At 47.1% G+C, this 16,758-nt stretch overlaps 1 protein-coding gene across 1 annotated transcript in view; it reads left to right on the top strand.

Annotated features, from left to right (window-relative positions):
* FAM189A1 (family with sequence similarity 189 member A1) overlaps nucleotides 1–16,758 on the top strand; it is an 842,971-nt gene that overhangs the window by 371,565 nt on the left and 454,648 nt on the right. Inside the window, exon 2 of the mRNA XM_030188559.1 lies at nucleotides 13,476–13,532. Coding sequence (XP_030044419.1) covers nucleotides 13,476–13,532 — 57 coding nt within the window. The remainder of the gene's footprint in view (nucleotides 1–13,475; nucleotides 13,533–16,758) is intronic.

Below are 16,758 nucleotides of genomic sequence, written 5' to 3'. Positions count from 1 at the left end.
ACCTTTAGAAAACTGATCAGTGAATTGTCAGCTTTTAATTTTAGTAATTGTCACTTGAATAGATTAGTAAGAATGTCTGATTGGCATGTGTTTTTCCTGTGTCTCAATGGAATTCCTCTAAAATACTTTAAAATTACAAATATGTAGTGACTTGATTGTATTACGTGTTGGGGTGATGCTCTTTCTCTCCCCTTTTGCTATACTAATGCTAATTCCATTTTCCTACCTTTGACTCCATTGCTGAGACCATGTAGCATGAGTAATTAGATGATTTCAAATTGCAGAGAGCTTTTTGACTGACACTACAGCACAGAACAGTGAAGCAAGAGGTTATATTCCCTACCCATGTAATCAGTGAATTTTCTTTGTCTAAAATAATGCCTGCTTACTGACTAAAAGAACTGCCAGCCAATTTCATTTGTCATGAATGGTGTTCATGTGAGTAATAGGATGAACTTAATCTTTATCTGAGAATGGACGAGTTTATAGCAGAAGCTGTGATTACCTTTAGATAAACATACCCTGCAACAATATAGAGTAATGCCTGAATACAGATTATTCATATTTCTTTATTCTCCGAGGACAAGCAGGCTGCTTGTTCTCACTGATGGGTGACGTCCACGGCAGCCCCTCCAATCGGAAACTTCTCTAGCAAAGTCCTTTGCTAGTCCTCGCGCGCCCGCGCGCACCGCGCATGCGCGGCCGTCTTCCCGCCCGAAACCGGCTCAAGCCGGCCAGTCTTCTTTTGTCCGCACTCGGTACGGTCGTGTTTTCGCCGTGTCGAGCCCCGGAAAGTCGACCTCGCACGTCCAAATTTATTTTGACGTGTTTTTTCTTCGGAAAAGTCTTTCAAGTGTCGGGAAGTGCTCCGGAACCCCCCCCCCCCCCCCGGGTTTCGTGTTAATCCTCCCCGTACTTCCAGCTTTTTGCCCCGATAAGTTTTCTTTCGTCGTCGGGGTAGGCCTCTTTTCGGCCTCGGTCGAGATTTTCTCCCTTACAAATTTTTTGGTGCTCTTTTTCCGTCATTTCGGACTTTGATTTCGCCGGCGCGATTTTTCCGCCCATGACATCGAAGCCTTCCAGCGGCTTCAAGAAGTGCACCCAGTGCGCCCGGGTTATCTCGCTCACTGATCGACACTCGTCGTGTCTTCAGTGTCTGGGGGCCAAGCACCGCCCTCAGAACTGCAGTCTGTGTTCCCTGCTTCAAAGGCGGACTCAGGTAGCGAGACTAGCCCAGTGGAACGTGTTGTTCTCGGGCTCTTCGTCGGCATCGGCACCGGGATCTTCGAGTGCATCGACGTCGTCAGCGTCCAGACCATCTTCCTCGGCCGCCCCTGCATCGAGTGCATCGAGGCATCGGGCCTCTGCATCGGCGCCGAGACATCGGATAGCTGCATCGACGTCGGTGGTACCGGGACCTCGTCTGCTGATGTCGTCGGACGGTGGTGCATCGTCAGGAGTGCAGGTGAGGGCTGTCCATTCCCCTGCTGGTGGCGGTGAGCCTTCGGGTGGGTCTCCTCCTACCCTGAGGGCTCCTGTGGTACAGCCCCCCCGAGACCGACCTCCTTCGGCCTCGGCCCCGAGGAAGCGACGGCTGGATTCTACGTCCTCCTCGTCGGTGCCGGGGAGCTCCGGTGACATGCTTCGGAAGAAATCGAAGAAGCATCGACACCGGTCGCCTCCCCGCGTCGGCACCGAGAGCTCTGGGTCGCCGAGGGAGTCGGCACCCAGCAGGCATTGGCACCGAGAGGACCGTTCACCCTCTGTTCAAGAGGTGTCGATGCGCTCCACTCTGGACAGCCCGGAACAGCCTCCTCGCCCGGAACAGGTTCTGACGTCGACGCCTGCATCGACCTCTTTGCCTTTCTCTGCAGCCGCTCTGAACGAGAGCCTCCGGGCCGTTCTCCCAGAGATTCTGGGAGAGCTGTTGCGCCCTACCCCTCCGGTACCGGCGGTGCTTGCGCCTCCGGTACCGTCGAGCGTGGCGCCGGCTGGCCCATCGCCCGGGGTGAGGTCCCCGACGTCGGTACCGCGTGCGGTACCGACTGCGGCCACCTCCCAGGAGGGCTCCCCGACTACGTCGGCGGAGGGAGCTTCGCCGATGCGGGCCAGGGAGTCTACCTCTCGACGCCCCCATCATGGACGTGGCTCCACTGAGTCGAGCCGGGCGAGGTTGCAGACACAGGTTCGTGAACTTGTGTCTGACACCGAGGGTGAGGCCTCGTGGGAGGAAGAAGAAGACCCCAGATATTTCTCTGACGAGGAGTCTGAGGGTCTTCCTTCTGATCCCACTCCCTCTCCTGAAAGACAGCTTTCTCCTCCTGAGAGTCTGTCTTTCGCTTCCTTTGTCCGGGAGATGTCTACGGCCATCCCCTTCCCGGTGGTTGTGGAGGACGAGCCCAGGGCTGAAATGTTTGAGCTCCTGGACTATCCTTCTCCACCTAAGGAAGCGTCCACTGTTCCCTTGCACCATGTCCTAAAAAAGACATTGCTTGCGAACTGGACAAAACCTCTAACTAATCCCCACATCCCCAAGAAGATCGAGTCCCAGTACCGGATCCATGGGGACCCAGATCTGATGCGCACCCAGTTGCCTCATGATTCTGGAGTTGTGGATCTGGCCCTAAAGAAGGCTAAGAGTTCTAGGGAGCATGCTTCGGCGCCCCCGGGCAAGGACTCTAGAACCTTAGACTCCTTTGGGAGGAAGGCCTACCATTCCTCTATGCTCGTGGCCAAAATCCAGTCTTACCAGCTCTACACGAGCATACACATGCGGAACAATGTGCGGCAGTTGGCGGGCTTGGTTGATGCTCTTCCCTCTGAGCAAGCCAAGCCTTTTCAGGAGGTGGTCAGGCAGCTGAAGGCGTGCAGAAAATTCCTGGCCAGAGGGGTGTATGACACCTTTGATGTTGCGTCCAGGGCCGCTGCTCAAGGTGTGGTGATGCGCAGGCTCTCATGGCTGCGTGCCGCCGACCTGGAGAATAGACTCCAGCAGCGGATTGCGGACTCGCCTTGCCGTGCGGACAACATTTTTGGAGAGAAAGTCGAGCAGGTGGTAGAGTCTCTCCACCAGCGGGACACCGCATTCGACAAGTTCTTCCGCCGGCAGCCTTCAGCATCTACCTCTACAGGTAGAAGATTTTTTGGGGGAAGGAAGACTGTTCCCTATGCTTCTGGTAAGCGTAGGTACAATCCTCCTTCTCGACAGCCTGCGGCCCAGGCTAAGCCCCAGCGCGCTCGCTCTCGTCAGCAGCGTGCGCCTCAGCAGGGCCCCGCGGCTCCCCAGCAAAAGCAAGGGGCGAACTTTTGACTGGCTCCAGCAGAGCATAGCCGACATCCAAGTGTCAGTGCCGGGCGACCTGCCGGTCGGGGGGAGGTTGAAAGCTTTTCACCAAAGGTGGCCTCTCATAACCTCCGATCAGTGGGTTCTGCAAATAGTCCGGCAAGGATACACCCTCAATTTGGCCTCAAAACCTCCAAATTGTCCACCGGGAGCTCAATCCTACAGCTTCCAGCACAAGCAGGTACTTGCAGAGGAAATCTCCGCCCTTCTCAGCGCCAATGCGGTCGAGCCCGTGCCATCCGGGCAAGAAGGGCTGGGATTCTATTCCAGGTACTTCCTTGTGGAAAAGAAAACAGGGGGGATGCGTCCCATCCTAGACCTAAGGGCCCTGAACAAATATCTCGTAAAAGAAAAGTTCAGGATGCTTTCCCTGGGCACCCTTCTCCCCATGATTTAGCAAAACGATTGGCTATGCTCTCTGGACTTGAAGGATGCCTACACACACATCCCGATACTGCCAGCTCACAGACAGTATCTGCGATTTCAGTTGGGCACACGCCACTTCCAGTACTGTGTGCTACCCTTTGGGCTCGCCTCTGCGCCCAGGGTGTTCACAAAGTGCCTAGCTGTGGTAGCAGCGGCACTTCGCAGGCTGGGGGTGCACGTGTTCCCATATCTCGACGATTGGCTGGTGAAGAACACATCCGAGGCAGGAGCCCTGCAGTCCATGCAGATGACTATTCGCCTCCTGGAGCTACTGGGGTTTGTGATAAATTATCCAAAGTCCCATCTTCTCCCAGTGCAGAAACTCGAATTCATAGGAGCTCTGCTGGATTCTCGGACGGCTCGCGCCTATCTCCCAGAGACGAGGGCCAACAACTTGTTGTCCCTCGTCTCGCGGGTGCGAGCGTCCCAGCAGATCACAGCTCGGCAGATGTTGAGATTGCTGGGCCACATGGCCTCCACAGTTCATGTGACTCCCATGGCCCGTCTTCACATGAGATCTGCTCAATGGACCCTAGCCTCCCAGTGGTATCAGGCTGCTGGGGGTCTAGAAGACGTGATCCACCTGTCCACGAGTTTTCTCGAATCCCTGTATTGGTGGACAATCTGGTCCAATTTGACTCTGGGACGTCCTTTCCAAATTCCTCAGCCACAAAAAGTGCTGACAACGGATGCGTCTCTCCTGGGATGGGGAGCTCATGTCGATGGGCTTCACACCCAAGGAAGCTGGTCCCTCCAGGAACGCGGTCTACAGATCAATCTCCTGGAGTTGCGAGCGATCTGGAACGCTCTGAAGGCTTTCAGAGATCGGCTGTCCCATCAAATTATCCAAATTCAGACAGACAACCAGGTTGCCATGTACTATGTCAACAAGCAGGGGGGCACCGGATCTCGCCCCCTGTGTCAGGAAGCCGTCAGCATGTGGCTCTGGGCTCGCCGTCTCGGCATGGTGCTCCAAGCCACATATCTGGCAGGCGTAAACAACAGTCTGGCCGACAGACTGAGCCGGATTATGCAACCTCACGAGTGGTCGCTCAACTCCAGAGTGGTGCGCCAGATCTTCCAAGCGTGGGGCACCCCCTTGGTGGATCTCTTCGCATCTCGAGTGAACCACAAAGTCCCTCAGTTCTGTTCCAGGCTTCAGGCCCCCGGCAGACTGGCATCGGATGCCTTCCTCCTGGATTGGGGGGAGGGCCTGCTGTATGCTTATCCTCCCATTCCTCTGGTGGGGAAGACTTTGTTGAAACTCAAGCAAGACCGAGGCACCATGATTCTGATTGCTCCTTTTTGGCCGCGTCAGATCTGGTTCCCTCTTCTTCTGGAGTTATCCTCAGAAGAACCGTGGAGATTGGAGTGTTTTCCGACCCTCATCACGCAGGACGAAGGGGCTCTTCTGCATCCCAGCCTCCGGTCCCTGGCTCTCACGGCCTGGATGTTGAGAGCGTAGACTTTGCCTCTTTGGGTCTGTCAGAGGGTGTCTCCCGCGTCTTGCTTGCTTCCAGGAAAGATTCCACTAAGAGGAGTTACTTCTTTCTGTGGAGGAGGTTTGCCGTCTGGTGTGACAGCAAGGCCCTAGCTCCTCGCTCTTGTCCTACACAGACCCTGCTTGAATACCTTCTGCACTTGTCTGAGTCTGGTCTCAAGACCAACTCTGTAAGAGTTCACCTTAGCGCAATCAGTGCATACCATTACCATGTGGAAGGTAAGCCGATCTCGGGACAGCCTTTAGTTGTTCGCTTCATGAGAGGTTTGCTTTTGTCAAAGCCCCCTGTCAAGCCTCCTACAGTGTCATGGGATCTCAATGTCGTTCTCACCCAGCTGATGAAACCTCCTTTTGAGCCACTGAATTCCTGCCATCTGAAGTACTTGACCTGGAAGGTCATTTTCTTGGTGGCAGTTACTTCAGCTCGTAGAGTCAGTGAGCTTCAGGCCCTGGTAGCTCAGGCCCCTTACACCAAATTTCATCATAACAGAGTAGTCCTCCGCACTCACCCTAAGTTCTTGCCAAAGGTCGTGTCGGAGTTCCATCTGAACCAGTCAATTGTCTTGCCAACATTCTTTCCCCGTCCTCATTCCTGCCCTGCTGAACGTCAGCTGCACACATTGGACTGCAAGAGAGCATTGGCCTTCTACCTGGAGCGGACACAGCCCCACAGACAGTCCGCCCAATTGTTTGTTTCTTTTGATCCCAATAGGAGGGGAGTGGCTGTAGGGAAACGCACCATATCCAATTGACTAGCAGATTGCATTTCCTTCACTTACGCCCAGGCGGGGCTGGCTCTTGAGGGTCATGTCACGGCTCATAATGTTAGAGCCATGGCTGCGTCGGTAGCCCACTTGAAGTCAGCCTCCATTGAAGAAATTTGCAAAGCTGCGACGTGGTCATCTGTCCACACATTCACATCTCATTACTGCCTGCAGCAGGATACCCGACGCGACAGTCGGTTCGGGCAGTCAGTTCTTCAGAACCTGTTTGGGCTTTAGGATCCAACTCCACCCTCCGAGGGCCCTGTTTGTTCTGTTCCAGGCTGCACTCTCAGTTAGTTGGTAAATTTGTTAGGTCAATCTCAGTTATGTCCTCGCCGTTGCGAGGCCCAATTGACCATGGTTGTTGTTTTGAGTGAGCCTGGGGGCTAGGGATACCCCATCAGTGAGAACAAGCAGCCTGCTTGTCCTCGGAGAAAGCGAATGCTACATACCTGTAGAAGGTATTCTCCGAGGACAGCAGGCTGATTGTTCTCACAAACCCGCCCGCCTCCCCGTTGGAGTTGTGTCTTCCCTTGAAGTGTATTGTCTTGCTACATACTGGACTGGCCGGCTCGAGCCGGTTTCGGGCGGGAAGATGGCCGCGCATGCGCGGTGCGCGCGGGCGCGCGAGGACTAGCAAAGGACTTTGCTAGAGAAGTTTCCGATTGGAGGGGCTGCCGTGGACGTCACCCATCAGTGAGAACAATCAGCCTGCTGTCCTCGGAGAATACCTTCTACAGGTATGTAGCATTCGCTTTACTGTAAATTGACTTTGCATGGGAGAATAACGTAATAGCCTTTCGGGGAATAAGTTAAAATCTAAGTACATACACCTGACAGACAAATATGTCTTAATTGCTATTAAGGCTGTTGGTGGCATTTTGCCAATTTTTGATGAGAATTAGCCATATGAATAGTAACAATGCCAAATAAACATTAAGACTTTGGAATAAAAACCATGTAATTGTTGGAGGCAAAATAAACTAATATTTTGTTATAATGATTAGAGTTTTAAGGCCAGTTACACTATAACATATAGTTGTACAGAAATGTAGGTATTTGCATTCAGGAGGAATTTATAATCAGAAAGTAAGGTTGTGCTAATTATCTTTGCAAGTTAATACATACTGGCAGCTGGCCAGTAGTTGGTGGGCGGCAGGATGATCAGTCTGTGTGCACACTTACTTCTTGGTGATGATGATGACGACTGCGAAATCCCATTGTCTCATCTCACTTCTCACCTGTCAATTATGGATCACTATGGGATTAATTTTATAAACCTTTTCTGTAGGTAGACGGATTTTTATAAAATGATCCTAGGTGTTAACGCTTGTAAAAGTACATGTACAGACAAAACAGCATGCACTTTTATGTAACACACATGGAGCTATGTTTTGGGGCAGACTTTGACAGGCGGAATCACAAAGTACATTAGAGTTGCCATCTTTTTGACAAACAAAAACCTGACACCTGCACTGCTCCATTCCCTGCCACTACCCCTCCCTTGTTTGACTCCCATGCCCCACCGTGCCCCATCCCTTGCCACACCTACTGCTGTGCTCTTTTCTTGTACTGCCCCTCTACAGCTAACTGCCCGCAATAGGGTTGCTACCTCAGAAGAAAAAACTGCTAAGTATATAGCTTCTCCCCCCCTTTCTTCCTCCTTCCCTGCCAGTACAGTATCTTTCCATCCTTTTCTCTCTCCCTTCCACAGGTCTGGCATCCTTCTCCCCTCCCACAAACAAGTTAGACATCAATCCATTCCCGCCCCCTTGCAGATCTGGCTGGCATCAATCAATTCCCCCCCCCCCCCCCCCATGCATACCTGGCATCAATTACCCCCACCATCTGAAATCAATTCTCTCCCTCAGGTGCAGATCTGGCATCAACTCCACCACCCTACCGTGAAGATCTGGCATCAATCCCTTCCACACTCCCCCATGTGGATTCCTATCCTTCAGTTCACACCCTTAAGCACTCGCATTAGAACAGCCACATTACCTGCACAAGGTGGAGTCTCTCCCTCTTCTTCTCCTGCCCACGGTTCTTTAAATAGTGAGCTGCAGGCAACAAAGAGAACACACTACTTCCACTAGCCTTGGAGCTGTTCTCTGCTGTGTTCCACCCACAGGAAGTTGCATTAGAGGAGGTGGGATGTAGCAGAGAGAAAGCCTCGGGGCACTGGAAATAGTGCATCTTCCTCGTTGCTGGCAGACTGCTGTGGTGGGGGTAGGGGAGAAGGGAGGGAGAGATGCCCCCAGAGTGCTGGACCCGCAGGAGCCTAAGGGGGGGGACAGATGGAGAGATGACGGACTTGTGGGAGGATGAGAAGGGAGAGGGCACTTCTGGTCACATGGGCAAGGAGCCTGAGGCACAAAAAATGGTTTTTCTTTTGCCAGTTTTAAGGCTCTGCTGGCAGCCAGCTTGACCATTCAAAAACTGGCCAGGCTGGCTGAATACTGGCCAGTTGGCAACCCTAAAGTATGTGTATTCTTCATAAAATACTCCAACAATTGTATGTGATTTCCACTATCAGTCAAGTCAACTAATTCCACAGACCTCAGTGGTGCCCCTCGCTGACCATCAGTGACAAACCAGCAAGACTTACACACCCACCTCGTCATAGGTCTTGTGGATAATATCTTAGAAGAACTTTTAAATCTCTAAGATATTATCCATGAGATGGGTGCGTAAGTCTCTCTGGCTTGTCACTAATGGTCGGTGAGGGGCACTGCTGAAGTCGGTGGATTTAGTTGCCTGATGGTGGAAATCGCATAAAAGTGTTGTAGTGATCTGGTTTGATTTCTGAAAAATTAATACCTATGCAATTTGGTTTCTGCATGTTAGTGCAGACTGTGCTGGTATAAATGTTGCAATTTCTCATGGATTACCACTAGTAATTGATAAAGACACATAAGTAGCTATGGTGCTTATTTTCAAAGCAGATGGATGCCTCAAAATGCCTAAAAAGATATCCGTCTGCTAAAAACATCCAAATCCAGATTTTGGAATGTCAGAATTTGGACTGCAGTTTGTCCACATAACAAGGGGGGCCCCCTCCGAAGGGACACCACCTTGTAGTGGTGGAGGGGCTTCTGTGTTTCAATGACTCAGAGGGCTATGCTGAAGGGTTACCCATATCAGACAGGCCTCTGAGGAGAAACCAGACAAAGAGTGTCCCAAACTGGGAGAGTGGTAAGATGGTGACCTGAAGTTCATATGCCCAGCGGCCCAGCTGCCCTCTGAAGTTTTGTCTTCTTTATGTAAATTCCCTCTCTGCAATTGCACTTTTCTTAACTGAGAGGAAGGGAGCAACCAGCGGTCAGCCGCTGATGGCCAGCGTTTTGTCCCCTGAGCAGCAAGTGCGGGACCGCTGCGCGTCGGACTGCCCACAGATGAAAGGGTTGGTGAGTCCTTTGATTAGCGCCGGCGAAGGAGAGTCGACGCTCTTGGACCCGGAAAAACAACTCCATCGCTCCCGAATTATTCAACCATCATGTCCAAAGGAGTGGAGGAGTGAGGTAGAGGCATATGCTGAAACGGAGGACGTTTACAGCAGAACCCGAATCGGCGGAACCACTCCTAAACACCTCAGGAGAAATCACCTTGGAGTTTTTGGCTTCCGTGGAGGTTACATTGAATGCCATCTGGAAGGCGCTTCGGGACCTGACGGCGGTAGTAAATAACTTTGTTTCAGATATAATCTTATTGGAGAGTTACATGGACAATTTAACTGAACCCTTTGAGAGTGAAAAATTGATATAATAAATTAAGTTCTACACAAGCTAGAAGTGGTTATGATCCTGAAAATGATAATGGACCAGAAACTTTGAATGATAAGGTGGATGTTATTGTGGATGATTAATGTCGAGATTATTGTTTTTCCCAGAGTTCCAGGTATGACTCCTAAAGTTTACCTCAGAAATATTTCCTTAATTATTAATTATTACTTCGAAAGGAGTGAAGCCTTTGAAGACTGGGATTGCTTTAATCAGTGGGATTTGAATTAGAGGCTTAAGTATATGTATTGTTAAATAATTTCTGTTTTTTAAAAGAGAGAGAGAATGTAATCAGATGTATTATTTCTAACTAAAATCTGGACAATAAGTATGTTCTCAATGAAATGAATTGACTATACATCATATTTGGTCTTGAAGAAGCCAACCAGATGATCAATGTGGAATAATGAATTAGATGAGTAATATCTGGGGATAATCAGGTTAATACCATGTTTTCTTTTTTTCTGTTTACTGTTTAATTGATCCCCTTGTCTTATCTCACTCTCCCTATTTTTCTTCACTTTGTGGTCTAAGAAAGAGAAAGATTGTATATAATCCATATATCTAGTTGGGATTGTTTTCTTCTTATCTTGTATTAATGTGCAGTCATCTCTGTATTACTGTTTGCAAGTGACCCTTGTAAAATGAAAAATTATAAATAAATGATTTAAAACAAAAAACAAGGGGGCATGTTTTGGGAAGAAACAGCCATGTCTGAAAAGAAGGACGTTTTTATGTAGACCTGTTTAAGTCATGTTCAAGTTACAAAAAGATGCTCTGATTGAGCAGCTGACCACTGGAGGGATTAAGGTATGATATCTCCTTATTCCTTCAGTGGTTGCTGTCCCCTTCCCTCTCCCCTGATAGTGAAACTGGAAAGGAAGACCAGGCTCAGTCAGCTGCAGGTATTATGGCCATTCCGAACAAAGAAGGAAGCAGGTCACAGGAATAGCCTAGTGGCCAGTGCAGTAGCCTATAAACCAAGGGATGTAGGTTCATATCCCGCTATAAATGTATATTTTTTTCTGGGGCTCCCTCCTGGAACAAAAACTACTTATTGTACCTAAAGATATAAGATCCCTAAAAGCCTGAAGGCTATTGAAGTGGTGTACATTCAGGCACAATAGGCATTTTTCTGTTCCTGGAGGGATGGGCCCAGCTGGGAGCCATGCACCAAAGGGAAAGGGGATGGGGATTTGATATACTCTCTTTCAGTGGTTACAATCAAAATGGTCTATATATTATAAACATGTATTTATATTTTACCTGGGATACTGGAGTGTTAAGTGACTTGCCCAAGGACAAAAGGAGTTGCAGAGATGCCAAATTACCCAGTTCAGGTTGGAGATTTTAGGCCAGGTGCCTGACCCTGCCCATTCAAATCAGTGCTGCAAGTTCCATAATGCACCAGGATGGGGTGGTTAGAAATCTAGGTCTGGCCTAAAATCTCCTGCCTGGAATTGAGTAACTTGGCACCCCGGGAGTTGCAGTGGGAATTAAACCCAGCGCTTCAGGTTCTCAGGGCACAGCACTAACCACTAGGCTACTCCTCCACTAATGTGCTTGCAACTCTCTAACCAGGGACAATAAATCCAGCCACTAGGTGTCATCATCATTGCACGATGACTATGTCTAACTCTTCCTCTCAGGGGTTGGGAGTGTTTGTCTCTACAGCATTCCTAACCTTGAGTAATCTAGAGGGTAGGAAACCTGAGTGAAAAATGGATCTTAGGACCCTCCAGACCCTTTGCAACTTATAAGCATATTCTACTATTAGAAATATTCACCTTCTTGGAAGTCTAGATTTTTTATTATAAATCATTGCTATGGTTTATGGTCTATGTCAGGGATGGGCAACCACAGTCCTCGAGTGTCAAAACCCAGTCAGGTTTTCAAGATTACCACAATGAATATGGATGAGATTGATTTGCATGTACTGCTTCTGTTGTATGAAAATAGATCTCATAAGTACATATGTATTGCCATACTGGGACAGACCAAAGGTCCATCAAGCCCAGCATCCTGTTTCCAACAATGGCCAATCCAGGTCACAAATACCTGGCAAGATCCCCAAAAAGTACAAAATGTTTTATGCTGCTTATCCCAGAAATAAGCAGTGGATTTTCCCCAAGTCCATTTTAATAATGGTCTATGGACTTTTCCTTTAGGAAGCCATCCAAACCTTTTTTAAACCCTGCTAAGCTAAGTGCCTTTACCACATTCTCTGGCAATGAATCCAGAGTTTAATTACATGTTGAGTGTAGAAACATTTTCTCCAACTCATTTTAAATTTACTACTTTGTAGCTTCATTGAATGCCCCCTAGTCCTAATGCCCATCCCATGCATGTTTATTGTGGAAATCTTAAAAAACTGGGTTGTAGCCCTTGAGGACCATCGTTGCCCACCCATAGTCTATGTTATCATTCCCTGTAAATCCCTGATAACACATATAGGTCACATATTACCTCCCATGGAACAGGGTCTACTTGGTTCATGCTGCATATGATGCCATCCATGAGGGTAGAAAACCAATTTGGACAAACTAGATTCAGTAAATGAGAGGTAATTTGTGACTCTTGTTGAGTGTGGAGGTGCAGGACTGTTTGTTTTTTCAATAGGCACAAAGAAAGAAAATCCTGATTCAATATTTAGTTGACTCCATTGATTGCAGAGGACATTTTCTCTCTGTTCAATAAATCTGTATCCCTATTGCTCTTCATAGATATGGAGGCGGATTTTAGATAGGATTTGGAGCGGGAACTCACATGTTTAAGTTGGGATGTGTGGAATTCTCACAGTGTTTTTGCAAGAGTGGAAAACCATTCATCCTTCCCCTGCTTCCTCCCCTTCCAGTTTCTTGTGCTCCAGTTTTCTACATTCCCTCATATTCCTACCTTAGGATTAAGCTTGCCTGCATTGTTGAGGAGAAACTCATCGTGACCCAGTTGTTAATTTTGTGATTTGGGACAATACATTTCAGCAAAAGCTCCACTGAACAGAGATCTATATGGACCACCAGTGGTGAAAGGAGTGGAACAACGTTTGTGGAATGAATGTAAGGTAGCCTTTATGAAAGGACTCTAAAGCTGGAACACTGGGTGATCAATGTGGTTTTGGATGAGGACATATTGTTATAGTTGTACTGCACTAGGGAGGTACTTCTATTATATTAGGTAGGACACATTGAAATGTTGGGGTATTTGTGAGTTTTTATAACTGATTTACCTATTGAATTTGATTTTAGAAGTTTGATACATAATAAAGTGTATTTTAAGTTGTTGAAATTATCTATAAGTTAGGATTAAGCTTGGTAATTCTGGTTTACTTGCTTAATTTCCAGGCCCCTCTCCCCCAGTTATATTTAAACAACTTTTATTCTTGTTCAGTATCCGGTTTCATGCATGTTAATTTTATTAGCCATAGGTTTTGGTGAACATCTGTACTTTCTCTAAAGGTTTTGAACATAGTTTGAGTTTTACCCCTTTCTCATCTCTACTCAGTTTAGGTTTCATCAGAAACATGGATACTCTAAATTATGGTATAATTAATGTAATATGATTTGTTAAAGTATATTTTTTATGTGCTTAAAACTTCATTTGCTTTTTCAGTTTGTCTGAAAGGACTTAAACCTTTCCTACTGACCTTTTCCACTTGTTTCCAGGTGCTGTTGTCAGGGCTGATTGGCGTTGTCTCTTGGAAGCGGCCTCTCTCACTTGTGGTAAGTGACAGCACCATCTTAATCATGAGCCAAGCTTTAGCTGTGGTTTAATTTATTCATTGTGCTAGCAGTTAGAGCAGTCATGCTAGTATGTATCCTCCATTTATTGTTGTGATTTCTATGCAACCTTTAATAATTTCTGAATAGATGATGGAAGGTCACAGTTAGAATGTATAGAAACTTGTCAAACTTAACACAGGTTTACCTCACTGAGATATTACAAATTTCAGTGAAATTGCACTCACGTAACATAAAAAGACATGTTGATTATTTGTTGTACTTCATATTTACAATGATTGAAGTAATGGTTCTGCCACCACACATGTTTATATTTTATGAAATGCCAATTAATAGCCAGATTGTGAGAGTCTGAATAGCTACTTCCATGCTATATCTGGGGAAAAAAGTGTGAAATAGCTCTGTCTTTTAATTCTTATACTTGAGACATACGTGAGTGTGTTTACTATGACTACATATGAATGTTGGAATGATAATTTAATTTTCCTGGGCTGTGTCTGTCTCCCAGTTCATTGATTCAGAAAATATCTTTAGTTGTGAGTTACTATTGTTAAAAGAAGGACTGCAAAGAGTCAGAACTGAGAGTACAAATAGGAGCCTTCTTTCCTTAGCTTCAGCAACAGATGAATCCAGGAACTGGTGGGTTGTATCCATCTACCAGCAGGTGGAGATAGAGAACACTCAAAGAAGGCAGTGACCCAGAGATCCCAGGTCCTTCCCTCTTTAGTATATCTCTATCTCCAGCAGGTGTTAGATGGATCTTACCAGCTCCTGGATTCTGTGGGGAAGTTGTAGGCTCCTGGTCTGTCCAGTTGCGCTTGGGTTGTGTGGCTTCAGGTGCCCACTTTGAAAGCATACCTATTTGCAAGTCCCTGCCTTACCCAGAAATTCTATTTCTTCTGCTGCCTTTCTGCCTTTCTGTGCTGCCTGTCTGTGCTGTGCTTGCTGTTTGCCCGGACCTTCCTCACAGCAAAAAAAAAAAAAAAAGAAAGAAAGAAAGAGCACAGCACGTTGCCAGACCCGAGCTCCTTGGACCGGGTGTTGGAGCGCTGAGCCACTGCTTGGCTTCTCTGGGGAGATCAGCTGCGGGCGTAGCGAATGAGGCCGCTTTCACTGCCGGTGTCACATGAGTGGTGGACGCTATTTTGTAAGATATCGTGATTAGCCACCAGTTACTTGGCCCCCTGAGGAAGCTTATATTGTATAGTGAAATGGTGAGCCCCGTTGGGCATTATTGATTAAGCTAAGTAACAGCATTTTTTGGTTGAGAAACAGTTTAATATCACAATTTTGATTTTTGCATATAGGGTAAAGTAACCCCCACTAGTAGCCTTTACATACTTACAAGTGGAGTTTTTTGTCCAGTGATAAAAACGGAGTCAAAACTACGTTGGCATTTGAATGCATTTTGCACATTGTTGCCTAACGGTGACTACTGAGGTCTTTTTCTCCACTATAAACCGAAAAAAAGAAAAAAAGTAACGCTACACCTTTGTTACCACACATTCTCTAACTCTTGGGTTAGTTTAGCTTTTTTCAGCTCTTTACCAGTACTTTTGTTACTTTTGCTGAAAATTGTGTCCAGTATTTTCTGTATTTCCAGCACATTTAGTAGCCATTGCAACATTTGAAATGAAATCAGATTATACAAAAGTGCCACATTACAACATATTTTATATTCCTTAGCGTCCCTCCGGACCGGACCAGGATTGGACTGATGGGTTGTGCTCGCCTACCAGCAGGTGGAGACTGAGAAAAAACTCTGACTCTAGAGAGCCAATAGGAGCCCTGGCCATGTGACCTTAGCCTCAGTATTTTCTCAGTCTCCCAGCAGGTAGGAAGTGAGCCCATTAGTCTCTCTCCTTTTCTCTTTAGATATTACAGATATTTGTGATAATTCTTCTGTGCCTGGAATCTTATTTAGAGGCTTGACAGGGTTTCCTTTCTCTTCTTTCTTTGACAGCCTCGGGGGTGTTAAACTCGGGTGTCTCGAGTCCACCCCCCTTCCTCCCCATCTCCCTGGCTTAGCAGGGAAGGGCCGTCCCTTTCTCTGGAAAGGTGTACCGTCTTTGGGAGAGGCAGCCACTTTTAACAGGCAGCTGCTTTAAAAGAATTAAATCAAATAAAAGGAAATTCAAAGAAGCAGCCTTTCTTTCCCCAGACTTCAAACGAACAGGCAGCTCCAGTGTTTTATTATGATTGAGGGGTTATAAAAAAAAAAAAAAAAAAAACAGAAGAAAATAATTCAGTGTCTGTGACTTTAAACAGCGATTTTTCTCGTCAGATTTAATTTCCTCCATTTTCTTGCGTTTTGGCGGTGGCAGTTTAAACAAATGAAAAAAAAAAAACAAAAACAAAGGTGCGAACCGCGTAAGCGCGGCCACCTGTTTTTTCCGATATGGCTTAAAAGTTCAAACAGCTGCTGTCGGTCAGCGTCGCGCAGTTCACGCAGCCGGAACGTGTAAATTTTGCTCTCCCTTCAAGGTTTCTTCGGGTCCGGTGCTGCCTCCGGTTTTTTCGGGGCCTTTTTCGCCGGCTGTTGTTTCTTCGCCGTTCCACTGGGCTCCGCTTGTTCGGAGGTGTCGGGCGCGCTGTCGACGATCGCCACGGGGCCAGTGGCGCGAACGGCGGCCATTTTGTTTCTCCCTCCATCTTATCAGTCAGGGATCTCTCTGCTGAAGGTAAGGCTGCAGTTCATAGAGCAGTTCGGCTCCAAGATGTGTACACTTTTGTATGTGCTGAACGGCGTATTCTAAAATGCTCTTCACATCAGCAGGCAATATTTGGTTGAAAGGGGGCTCCTTTCATATATGGATATATAACAAGCTTTTCTTCTTTTAAATTTCTATGTATCACGGGGCTGTTAACACTAGTTTTTTCTGGTGCTCAGTCATTTTTCATTGCCTGGTGGAAAATCTACATCTTATCATAATATCATAATTCATTTCAAGCATTTTCCTCAATAGCTGTAGTATTATACAGTGTTTTAAGAACTTTAGAAACTTTCTCTATAGGCATAGAGTAAATTTCTGTCTTTCTCATTCCCTGGTGAATAGGACTACATTGTCTAAGAGTCAATTGATTGGTACTTTGCAATTCTGACCATAATATCTTAGTTCCTTTCAAGCATTTTACTCCATGCCTATGATGTTATATAGTGTTTTAAGAACTTAACAGACAATCACTCTCAATGGCTGTAGTGTTATAC

Source organism: Microcaecilia unicolor, chromosome 1 (genome assembly GCF_901765095.1).
Source record: "Microcaecilia unicolor chromosome 1, aMicUni1.1, whole genome shotgun sequence".
Lineage (NCBI taxonomy): Eukaryota > Metazoa > Chordata > Amphibia > Gymnophiona > Siphonopidae > Microcaecilia > Microcaecilia unicolor.
Note: the sequence above shows the minus strand (reverse complement) of the source record. Positions and strands in the feature narration are given on the sequence as shown.